This window comes from Corella eumyota, chromosome 1, assembly GCF_963082875.1.
Source record: "Corella eumyota chromosome 1, kaCorEumy4.1, whole genome shotgun sequence".
Classification (NCBI taxonomy): domain Eukaryota; kingdom Metazoa; phylum Chordata; class Ascidiacea; order Phlebobranchia; family Corellidae; genus Corella; species Corella eumyota.
In genome coordinates this window covers 15,261,802-15,274,559 of record NC_137490.1, presented here as the reverse complement: position 1 = coordinate 15,274,559, position 12,758 = coordinate 15,261,802, and the positions used below count along the sequence as shown (strand labels likewise).

The 12,758-nt window shown below is 22.1% G+C and overlaps 1 protein-coding gene across 1 annotated transcript; it reads left to right on the top strand.

Annotated features, from left to right (window-relative positions):
* The first annotated feature begins 359 nt into the window (after positions 1-359).
* LOC145759476 (uncharacterized) lies at positions 360-5,841 on the top strand. Its single transcript, XM_082573315.1, has 13 exons — positions 360-514; positions 586-678; positions 2,142-2,240; positions 2,545-2,661; positions 2,775-2,918; positions 3,095-3,171; positions 3,275-3,356; positions 3,452-3,543; positions 3,626-3,686; positions 3,751-3,869; positions 4,167-4,265; positions 4,374-4,492; positions 4,614-5,841. The coding sequence occupies exons 1-13, from the start codon at positions 451-453 to the stop codon at positions 4,909-4,911; spliced, it is 1,464 nt and encodes a 487-aa protein (XP_082429441.1). The 5' UTR covers positions 360-450; the 3' UTR covers positions 4,912-5,841.
* The last annotated feature ends 6,917 nt before the right edge of the window (positions 5,842-12,758 follow it).

Here is a 12,758-nt window from a genome sequence, read left to right as displayed (position 1 = left end):
CTTATGTAAGTTAGTTGGACAGTTAATCTGTTAGTAAGTGATAGGTTAAATACTAATGACTTATTAACTAAGTACTTTGACATTGGGACAGGCTGAAGCGCTACAGGCATGCAAGGTCAATCAAATACTAAAATGACAAAAATCTATGCCTAGGTTTTATAATTATTAATTTTATTGTTTAAATATTGATCTCACACTGTCACCCCGCCTGTCTGCCTGTTTTTGTTTAGGTAGCTCAGTAGAGTATGGTCAGACGATGAATACTAAACTAACTTTATCAAATTTAAAATATAATAACATAAAAATTTCACATATATATTCGTAATTGTCAGTTAAAAATTTGTTTTAGAAACAGAAATAGGTATATACAATTTTAAGTTTTCTTAATGTGTATAAATTTCACTTTGAGTGAAATTGAGAATCAATAAATTTTGTATTTTGTAATATGATATGTATAATTTATCTGCCAATACTCACCGAAAGCCTTTATCGGAAAAAACAATCCCAGCTGCAGGTAAAAAATGTGTGTAGATAAAAAATAGTTATAAGCAAAAGTAAATACTTAATAAACTTTTATTTTTTTAGCTAAAAAAACTCCGCCAAGATTAAAACAACCAGCCAATGTAAAAAGCAATGTTGTTAGTCCAACTAAGCGAAAACCTCTATATGCTGTGAAAGGTATTTAATAAATATTATTCTTATTAATTTGTACTGTATTATACTATTTGCATGCCTAAACCATAAATAATTTAAAATATATTCAAGGAATAAGTTTTATCTATGACTATTTTTTATCTATTTGTAATTTGGTACAATATATAATAAATGGAAATCTTACATAATTTCTTTGCTAAATATTTTATTTTTTACTAAATTCTTTGAAAAACTAAGCTATTTTGATATTTATTTTAAATATTTTAGTAAATTTAAATAAAAATATAACTGACAAAATATATAGGCTACAACTGTTTAATATTTTTACAATATTTACTTACTACCTTTCACATTTTAAAATTTATAAGTGTGTTGACCCAAACTTAAATATTTTCTCTAGTGCAAAAACAATTAATTTTTTTCCTGCTTTCAAGCCTTTTTACACGTGGCACGCACAACAAACAATATGTAGTAGTCTTTCTTTAAAGGCCATTTAAATTCTTTTGACTATTCGTTGTTCTATTCATGAATGTAAATAAAGGTGTTTGCTTTCTTGACTTGAACATTTAGTAAAATATTTGTTCTTTAAAAAGTTGTATTTACATTCTTTGAATCGTCGATTGTTATTTTAAGCCAAGGTATTGTGTTTGTTTTGTTATTACTAAAAAGTAGAGTGCACAAAGCACTAAACTAAACAATGAAACATATTAAGGCTACTGTAATTTATACCAATGCATTGTATTTTAGAAGAAGGTCGCTTTTAAAAATATTATAATGGAATTTAAACTTTATTTATTTTCGTATTTAAAATTTTATAGGTGTAATTTTAAACAGAAATATATTTTCAGAAAAAGGTAGAAAAACTGGTTTATTTGTTTGTAATGTGTGTCATATAATAATAAAAACTTTAAAGAAGGCTTTAAACTTAAAGTTGATGGTTCACTTAAAAAAATTAGTTGCCAATGGGCAAATAGATTATTTTATGAGGCACTTTTTGTAGCAATATATCCTACATAAAATTTTTTATTTATTTATTTAAGTTTGATAATATTTTTTTTAGTGAACTAATGTTGATTAATTTTCTTTTAATTCAATTTTTCAAATAAGTTTTGTATTTTAATCTGGTAATAATGCAACATAATAAGACTTATGAGCTTATATTGCATTTTGAAAAATTTGCTGGTAATGATAGCTGTAAGTAATAATTTACCTAGACTAAATTGTTCCTTGGGGTATTTTAAATAACCCACCAACCTTGAGATTATTTGAATAACCTTTTACTCAGCATGCCAATTAGTTTTATTATGCCTGTAGGTATAACATTAAATGGTATATATAAGAGAAAAAAATACACATATTTGTATTATTTTATTTTAAGTTAATTATTATGTGTTTTTATTTAACAATTTATACTTTTTCAGTTCCCCATAATTTTGTTAAAATTATATTTATATTATCAATATTATTTTTTTAAAAATTTTTTATAGTGAATAGATTGACGGCAGATAGATTGGGATGTGCATCTTCAAAAACCCGATCATATTCTCCAACCCCTTCCCGCATTACCTCTTTGACAAATGGAAAAGGTATTAATTTTAACAAATACCTATGTTATATATATACATCTATCTCTTTTTTATAGTTTTTTTTTATTTTAAAATACACATCAAATATTTATAGGCATATATTATAACCTCATAAATCATTTTGGCTTAAATAAACAAAGTAAACCAACTGTACTGTACATGCATTCTTTTGATAATTGTTAAATGTTGTTAGCCTATCTACCTTGAACAAGTGATCTTTTTAACTTATTGATTACGGCTTTTGCTTTTAGAGAATGTTGTGTTTAAATTTAAAAAATTATATTTTTATTTTAAATCTGATCAGGTTCATTAACACCAACCAGGTATGGTATTAACTCAACCTCAACTAACAATTCTTCACGACCTAATGCCCCAACCCTTAAACAATCTAAAGTGGAAACTTCCGTTACCAACAAGCGAGGTAAAACATTTTATAATGTTGCAGTAGGCTACACAAAAATTAATAAAAAAATAAAGAAAATAACATTTTTTTAACTAATTAATAAGCTAAAATATTTTTTTGGTACTTTTTAGGAACTATAAACCGATATGGACTTTCATCAACAACTAGCAGACAAACTTCTGTTCCGGTTCCAAGTACAACAACAAGATTAAGAACATCCGCTAATATTTCTAAACCTAAGCCTAAAGAATCAAAATTAGAATTATTAAAAAAAGGTAGATATGGTGTAATTTTTTATTTTAAAACGGGTAAATAATTATTAAGGCTTGAACTAGTGGACAAAAGTTTAAAAAAATAAACATAATTAAAATTATATTATTTGGGTTAAATAATTTGTTTTACACACTATACCAGTTTTACAAAAAATAACTTAATTATATGTTTTGAAAAGATTATGCAAAGAAATTGGATGACAATGCAAAATGCACAGTTGCCTTTGCAACACTGTTAGATTATGTTGTTAATAAGGTAAGCAATATACATTTATTTTTTAATTTATTTTACAAATAATATGGTAACTTAAATGCAATTTTTTTGAAATGTTTTTCATTTGAAATGTTTTATTTCCTAGATTTACGGACTCTCTGCGCCAAAATTGTCACAACAAAAACAACAACTGGAACAAGTTGCTGTTAAAAACAATGAAACAATTGGTAAAATATGGTGTTTACAATTTTTTTTAATAAAGTTTTTTGACGTTTGTATATGCAAGCTAATTTATAATACATATATTTGATAAACATTTTAGAACAACTGCAGTCAATAGTCAATAAAGAAACCAACATTAATAAAGAATTAGGTTTTAAGCTAAATGAAGTAATGGACACTTTGGAAAATGAGGTAAAAAAATCTTGAACATTTTTTTATTTATAAGCATACACACAAGAAAATACTAAAATAAATTCAAGTTTTTTCCTTGCAGAGGAAAAAGAATGTTACAAAGATAAATGAAATAAAAGAAGCGCATTCATTGGAATTAGAAGGTAAACTTGAACAAAATAGTGTTTAAAAATATCTTTTTATTAAATTATTAATTTTTGGTTTTAGATCTTAGTCTTGAACATGAATCTAATCAGGAGGAATGGAAAATTGAGGTAGAACTGAAATGTGGGGAGATTGAGGAACTTAAAACATCATTTAATCAACGAGTTAAACAAGAATTACAAGTACAAAAATAGGCTATTATTCTCCTTGGTTTCAAGTTACCATAGAACCTTTGGTGTAGCTATTAAAGTTGACTTTGTTTCTTTTTCGTATAACAAAACCTATAATTTTTTAAGTGCTTATTACAGACAAAAACCTGTTATACTAAGTTAGCGGTGCTTAAAAAGTTGACAAATAGAGTTAAAACTTAAAACATGTAATTTTCTTCTTGTTTTGTGAATTATTTTTATTTCGTACCTGTGCTTGCTAAAGTTCTGTTAACTGAATATATTTTATTTATTTTATTGTTTTAATTTAAGGCTCATGAAGAGAGATATCACAATGCCAATGCAGAAAGTCGAAGTTTGAGAGAAGTTTTGGCGATGAGAGAGACAGAATCTCATAAGCTTAAACAAGAGGTTACAATATTTGATAATACTTGTTAATCATTAATTATTTAGGTTTCATTTTTTTAAACATTTTACAAGTTTTTTTGTAGATTAGTAAATAGGAGTTTTTATTTGTAGTTGGCTAAATCAACATCTCGGATGCAAGACATTAAAACTCTTGAAGATTTTAACTCTCAACAGTTACAAAAAATTGAAGACCTGCAATCTCAATTACATGCGAAGAGTAATGAAAATAGGTGAATTTAAAAAATGTAGCCTAACAAATCAAAAAAAAATATATATGCATATATATTTTTGGGATTTTGATATTTTTTTGGTAATTGATCGAAGTAAAAAAGTCGTTACTTTAATTTTTAGAGCTCTTCAACGTGAAAACATAAAAATGCGTCGATCTTTGGATGAACAAAGAAATAACTCCTCATCGCAAGAACGTAAAATTGAAGAGCTAACATATCGTCTTAACTCCTCGACTCCAACCCCAACTTCACCATTTAACCCAGTGTTCACCACTTCACCTTCAGGGGCTCAAGCAAATGGGGTTTTTGAGACACCAAAAAGAGGTAAATCAAGTCCTGTGCCCTTTAGAGAAGGAGATTTTCTGAATAATAATAATAACAACGAGGTTGTTTCTTGTGGAAATGTGACATCTGGGTAGGTTTGAGGTGTTGATTTTGGGCTTGAACTTTTAAATAGATTTGCTTGGTGATGGTGATATCTTTTAGATATTTGGCTTAAAAGTCAAACTTTGCAGTTATTTCTTTGTGCAGTATACTCCTTAAAATACTCAATAATTATTCATAGTTACAAAGTTAATTTAATTTTCTTTTGGTACCTTTTTGTTCAGAACAAATTATGCATGTTAGAAACAATACCTATTTCTGTGAAGTAAAATCTTTATATATTTAAATTATTACTTTTTTTGTTTAATTTTACTTTCTCTGTTTATACAAAGGTAGTTTCTTGGGGTTATTTAAAATAATTTTTGCTTATTTCCTTTAATTCGGTTTATGTTAAATTTTGGTCTGCTTTAAATTTTAGATTAATTTTGTTCATACAAAAACAACATTTTTAAATTTTAGTATAAAAACAACATTTTAAAATTTTAGTTTATTTGTATATTAAAAAATAATATTAGTTTTGGTGCAGCAGTGCTTTAAGAAATGTATTTATTTTTGTTAGTCAACATATATATACTTTTTTAATTTTTCTTCTAAAGTTCTAAAATTCATATTTTTTTTTCATTCAAATTTACATTTGACAAATCGCTTTATATCCAAATATTTTTGTATTATTTAATTTTACCTCTAGTTTAATTCTTATATTTAGATCTATTTCAAATTAACGTCAAACATTAAGTATTCAGTGACAACTGTGGGCTTGCGTAAAATTCTATGGTACCTTATGTTAGTTACACGATTTGCAATTATACTCGTTCGGATTATTTTTTCTTTAAAGTTTGGTACAAATATATTTTTGTTATTGATTTATAGGTTATACGAGTTTATTTATCGTGTTATTTTCTGCGTAATTGCAATATACCGAATTGATTGAAAGGACTGAACCAAAAAAAACGAAAAAAAGAAAAAAAAAGTTGATTGATTAGCCAACATTGTGATAAGTTTTAGCGTTAACATGATCCAAATCATTATGTTGTCTGTTTTTACCAATTGATTTGCGTGTATAGTTCTACAAGGGAAAAACATTAACTATCATTTGTTTGGTGCGACTTTTTTTTCTGCGACTTTTTTTTCTTGTTTAATATAACTTGCAGCATGGTAGGTCGGGGTTAGTATGTGCCGCATACTATGCAGTTTATAGATGACAGTGTCACAGTCTGGACACTTTTCTGAAAAGTGTACAAAAAATGGAAAAAAACCCAAAAAAATCTTAAGCTAATTCATATTCTATGTATAACTGGTACACGTGACTCTTTTTCGTCCAAAATTAATATATAAAAAATTTAAAAAAAATAACGATTTCTTGAAAAAAACAAAAGCTTATTAACTTAACGTATGCACCAAATATTTATATAAATATTGATACCCATAACAGTTATGACACTTTTATTAAAAAATTACGAAATTGCAAAACTAAAACTAGATTTATTTGATAAATAAAATATGGTTCGAAATCGTTTGATTCTTTTTTATAAATATAATTTATTTAGTAGGTTTATTAATTAAATTATAAATTTAAATATGAACTTTTTTATATTTAAACCTAATTTTAACAAACACGCATTCATTATGGTTCGAAATCTTAGATTTCGAAACATATTGTTATTGTCATTATACTTATTATTATTTTTTTTATGGTTCGAAACCTTAGATTTTGAAACATATTGTTATTGTCATTATATTTATTATTATTATGGTTCGAAATCTTAGATTTCGAAACATATTGTTATTGTCAGTGTATTTATGGTAGGTGTTTATTTATTATAATTTAAAGGTAGTTATTACTTTTTTAAATTTTGGTCAATTGTATATCATGATATCAGTAACTCAAAAACGAATTAAAATTTTAATTTTTATCACTAATTACTAATTAATAGGTGTTTGTTTATTAAAATTTAAGGGTGGTTATTAACTTTTTAAATCTTGGTCAATTGTATATCATGATATTACTAACTCAAAAATGAATTAAAATTAAAATTTTCATCACTAATTACTAGTTAATGGGTGTTTGTTTATTCAAATTTAAAGATTGATATTAGGTTTTTAAATTTTGGTCGGTTATATTTTATTATATTTAAAATTTGAAGATAATTAAAAAATAATTTTTGTTTGTTTGTTATATTAAATGCTGGTTTGTTAATTCAAAATCAAAGGTATGTAATATTCTTAGTTAATGTTTATGCATATATTTTTTATTTATAAAATTTTATGTTAAAAATAATCAAATAATTTCGAACCATATTTTATTTATCAAATAAATCTAGTTATTATTATTATGGTTCGAACTCTTAGATTTCGAAACATATTGTTGTTGCCCGTATATTTATTATGGTTCGAAATCTTAGATTTCGAAACATATTGTTATTGTCCGTATATTTATTATTATTATGGTTCGAAATCTTAGATTTCGAAACATATTGTTATTGTCATTATACTTATTATGGTTCGAAATTTTAGATTTCGAAACATATTGTTATTGTCCGTATATTTATTATTATGGTTCGAAATCTTAGATTTCGAAACATATTGTTATTGTCCATATATTTATTATTATTTTTATTCTTACTAATCCGAATTTTGAAATCGAATAACTTTTGATTTTGTGTATATAAATTTTTAAAATTTTAGTATGTTGTTTATTATCATAATGTGTTTCAATCCTCCTATTTTGATAATTTAAGTATTATTAATTAGTAATTAATAGGTGTTTGTTTATTAAAATTTAGAGATCGTTATTAAGTTTTCAAATTTTGGTCAGTTATATATCATAATGTTAATAACTCGAAAATGGATTAAAAATTTAATTTTTGTTTGTTTATTATATTTAAATTCTTGTTTGTTTATTAAAAATAAAAGTTTGATATTAGGCATTTAAAATTTAATATAATGTATTTTATAATATTTGTAATTAAAAGACATGTTTAAAAAATAATTTTTGGTTGTTTATTTTATTTAAATGCTTGTTTATTTATTAAAAATCAAAAATTAATTTTTGGATTTTAAAATTTAGTATAATGTATATCCTGATATTAACAACATAAAACTGGGTTGAAAAATTAATTTTATTTGTATAATATATTTAAATGCTTGTTTGTTTATTAAAAATCAAAGATATGTAATATTCTTTGTTAAGGTGTATGCATATTTTTTTTTATTTATAAAAATTTATGCTAAACATAATCAAATAATTTCGAACCATATTTTATTTATCAAATAAATCTAGTTATTTTTATTCTTACTAATCCAAATTTTGAAATCGAATAACTTTTGATTTTGTGTATATAAATTTTTAAAATTTTAGTATGTTGTTGATTATCATATTGTGTTTCAATCCTCCTATTTTGATAATTTAAATATTATTAATTAGTAATTAATAGGTGTTTGTTTATTAAAATTTAGAGATCATTATTAAGTTTTCAAATTTTGGTCAGTTATATATCATAATATTAATAACTCGAAAATGGATTAAAAATTTAATTTTTGTTTGTTTATTATATTTAAATTCTTGTTTGTTTATTAAAAATTAAAGTTTGATATTAAGCATTTAAAATTTAATATAATGTATTTTATGATATTAGTAATTAAAATACAAGTTTAAAAAATAATTTTTGTTTGTTTATTTTATTTAAATGCTTGTTTATTTATTAAAAATCGAAAATCAATTTTGGGAATTTAAAATTTAGTAAAATGTATATCTTGATATTAACAACATAAAACTGGGTTAAAAAATTAATTTTATTTGTATAATATATATAAATGCTTGTTTGTTTATTAAAAATCAAAGATATGTAATATTCTTAGTTAAGGTGTAATTATTTTTTTTTTTATAAAATAACGAATCAGTGTGAGTTTAACGCTTGAATAATTTAATAGCGTTCTGGTCGCCTTAAGTAAAATGTTCAAGTATAAGTAAAAAATGTGTAAATTTTTTTTTTAATTGTTTTGTTATTATTATATTTTAATACTCGTTTGATTACCAAAAATTAAGATCGGTATTTTGCTTTTAAATTTAGTTTACTTTTATATTACAATATCAATGAATGCGTGTTCGTTTGTTAAAATTAGGTTTAAATTAAAAAAAGTTAATATTTAAATTTATAATTTATTTAATAAACCTACTAAATAAATTATATTTATAAAAAAAAACCAAACGGTTTCGAACCATATTTTATTTATCAAATAAATCTAGTTATTATTATTATTATTATTATGGTTCGAAATCTTAGATTTCGAAACATATTGTTATTGTCAGTGTATTTATTGTTTTTATTCTTTCTAGTCAGAATTTTGAAAGACGATAACTTTTGTTCTTTAAAAGTAAAAGTTCTAAATTTTTAGTATGTTTGTTATTATCCCAACGAATCGCAAACCTCCTATTTACGACATTTAAATGTCACTAATTACTAATTAATATATTTTATTATTAAAATTTAACGATTAAATTTTCTGAAATTTTAATATGTTGTTGTTATTATTATTTTGTATGTTGCTATTTAAAATGAAGATTTAACTCTAGCTAAATATCGTTTAATCATTATTTTAGTTTTTTTTTTATAAAATAACGAATCAGTGTGAGTTTAACGCTTGAATAATTTAATAGCGTTCTGGTCGCCGTCAAAAATCGTCCTTTTCGCTGTCTATTAAAGTAAAAAATATTGGTTGAAAATTAAGTAAAATGTTACAGTATAAGTCAAAAATGTGTAAATTTTGTATTTTTAATTGTTTTGTTATTATTATATTTTAATACTCGTTTGATTACTAAAAAATTAAGATCGGTATTTTGCTTTTAAATTTAGTTTACTTTTCTATTACAATATCAATGAATGCGTGTTCGTTTGTTAAAATTAGGTTTAAATATAAAAAAGTTCATATTTAAATTCATAATTTAATTAATAAACCTACTAAATAAATTATATTTATAAAAAAGAATGAAATGATTTCGAACCATATTTTATTTATCAAATAAATCTAGTTATGGTTCGAAATCTTAGATTTCGAAACATATTGTTATTGTCAGTGTATTTATTATTATTATTATTATTATTATTATTGTTTTTATTCTTTCTAGTCAGAATTTTGAAAGACGATAACTTTTGTTCTTTAAAACTAAAAGTTCTAAATTTTTAGTATGTTTGTTATTATCCCAACGAATCGCAAACCTCCTATTTACGACATTTAATTATCACTAATTACTAATTAATAGGTGTTTGTTTATTAAAATTTAAAGGTTGTTGTTAATTTTTTAAATTTTTGTCAATTGTATATTATGATATTAGTAACTCAAAAATAAATTAAAATTTTAATTTTTGACACTAATTACTAATAATAGGTGTTTGTTTATTTAAATTTAATGATTGTTTTTAGATTTTTAAATTTTGGTCAGTTATATGTTATAATATTTATAACTTGAAAATGAAAAAAAAATTAATTCTTTTTGTTTATTATATTTAAATGCTTGTTTGTTGATTAAAAGTTAAAGTCCGATATTAAGCATTAAAAATTTGGTATAATGTATTTTAAAATATAAGTAGTTGAAAAACATATTTGAAAAATAAGTTTCAATTGTTTATCATATTTAAATGCTTGTTTATTTAATTTAAATCAAAAATCAATTTTAGGAATTTAAAATTTGGTATAATCTATATCCTGATATAAACAACTTAAAACTGCGTTAAATATTAGTTTTGTGTGTATAGTATATATAAATGCTTGTTTGTTTATTCAAATATATGTAATATTCTTAGTTAATGTTTATGCATATCTTTTTTTATTTATAGAAATTTATGTTAAAAATAATCAAATAATTTCGAACCATATTTTATTTATCAAATAAATCTAGTTATTATTATTATTGTTTTTATTCTTTCTAGTCAGAATTTTGAAAGACGATAACTTTTGTTCTTTAAAACTAAAAGTTCTAAATTTTTAGTATGTTTGTTATTATCCCAACGAATCGCAAACCTCCTATTTACTACATTTAATTATCACTAATTACTAATTAATAGGTGTTTGTTTATTAAAATTTAAAGGTTGGTATTAATTTTTTAAATCTTGGTCAATTGTATATTATGATATTACTAACTCAAAAATAAATTAGAATTTTAATTTTTATCACTAATTACTTAATAATAGGTGTTTGTTTATTAAAATTTAAAGGTTGTTATTAATTTTTTAAATTTTTGTCAATTGTATATTATGATATTAGTAACTCAAAAACGAATAAAATTTTAATTTTTGTCACTAATTACTTATTAATAGGTGTTTGTTTATTTAATGTTAAAGATTGTTATTGGGTTTTTAAATTTTGGTCGGTTTTATCTTATAATATATATAATTCGAAAATGAATTAAAAAATAATTCTTGTTTGTTTTTTTTATTGAAATGCTGGTTTGTTCATTAAAAATTAAAGTTCGATATTAAGCATTAAAAATTTGGTATGGTGTATTTTATAATATAAGTAATTAAAAAACATATTAGAAAAATAATTTTCGTTTATTTATCATTATTTTTATTATTATTATTATTTTTATTCTTTCTAGTCCCAATTTTGAAAGAAGATATCTTTAGTTCCTTAGAATTTAAAAATCTGACATTTTAGTATGTTGTTTATTATCAGATTATGTTTTCATTCTCCTATTTACAATATTTAATTATCACTAATTATTAATTAATAAGTGTTTATTTATTAAAATTTAAAGGATGTTATTAATTTTTTAAATCTTGGTCAATTGTATATCATGATATTGGTAACTCAAAAATGAATTAAAATTTTAATTTTTATCACTAATTACTAATTAATAGGTGTTTATTTATTATAATTTAAAGGTTGTTATTAACTTTTTAAATTTTGGTCAATTGTATATCATGATATTAGTAACTCAAAAACGAATTAAAATTTTAATTTTTATCACTAATTACTAATTAATAGGTGTTTGTTTATTAAAATTTAAAGGTTGTTATTAACTTTTTAAATCTTGGTCAATTGTATATCATGATATAACTAACTCAAAAATGAATTAAAATTAAAATTTTCATCACTAATTACTAATTAATGGGTGTTTGTTTATTCAAATTTAAAGATTGATATTAGGTTTTTCAATTTTAGTCGGTTATATCTAATTATATTTAAAATTTGAAGATAATTAAAAAATAATTCTTGTTTGTTTGTTATATTAAATGCTGGTTTGTTAATTAAAAATCAAAGGTATGTAATATTCTTAGTTAATGTTTATGCATATATTTTTTATTTATAAAATTTTATGTATTTCAAAAATAATCAAATAATTTCGAACCATATTTTATTTATCAAATAAATCTAGTTATTTTTATTCTTACTAATCCGAATTTTGAAATCGAATAACTTTTGATTTTGTGTATATAAATTTTTAAAATTTTAGTATGTTGTTTATTATCATATTGTGTTTCAATCCTCCTATTTTAATAATTTAAGTATTATTAATTAGTAATTAATAGGTGTTTGTTTATTAAAATTTAGAGATCGTTATTAAGTTTTCAAATTTTGGTCAGTTATATATCATAATATTAATAACTCGAAAATGGATTAAAAATTTAATTATTGTTTGTTTATTATATTTAAATTCTTGTTTGTTTATTAAAAATAAAAGTTTAATATTAGGCATTTAAAATTTAATATAATGTATTTTATAATATTTGTAATTAAAATACATGTTTAAAAAATAATTTTTGTTTGTTTATTTTATTTAAATGCTTGTTTATTTATTAAAAATCAAAAATTAATTTTTGGAATTTAAAATTTAGTATAATGTATATCCTGATATTACCAACATAAAACTGGGTTGAAAAA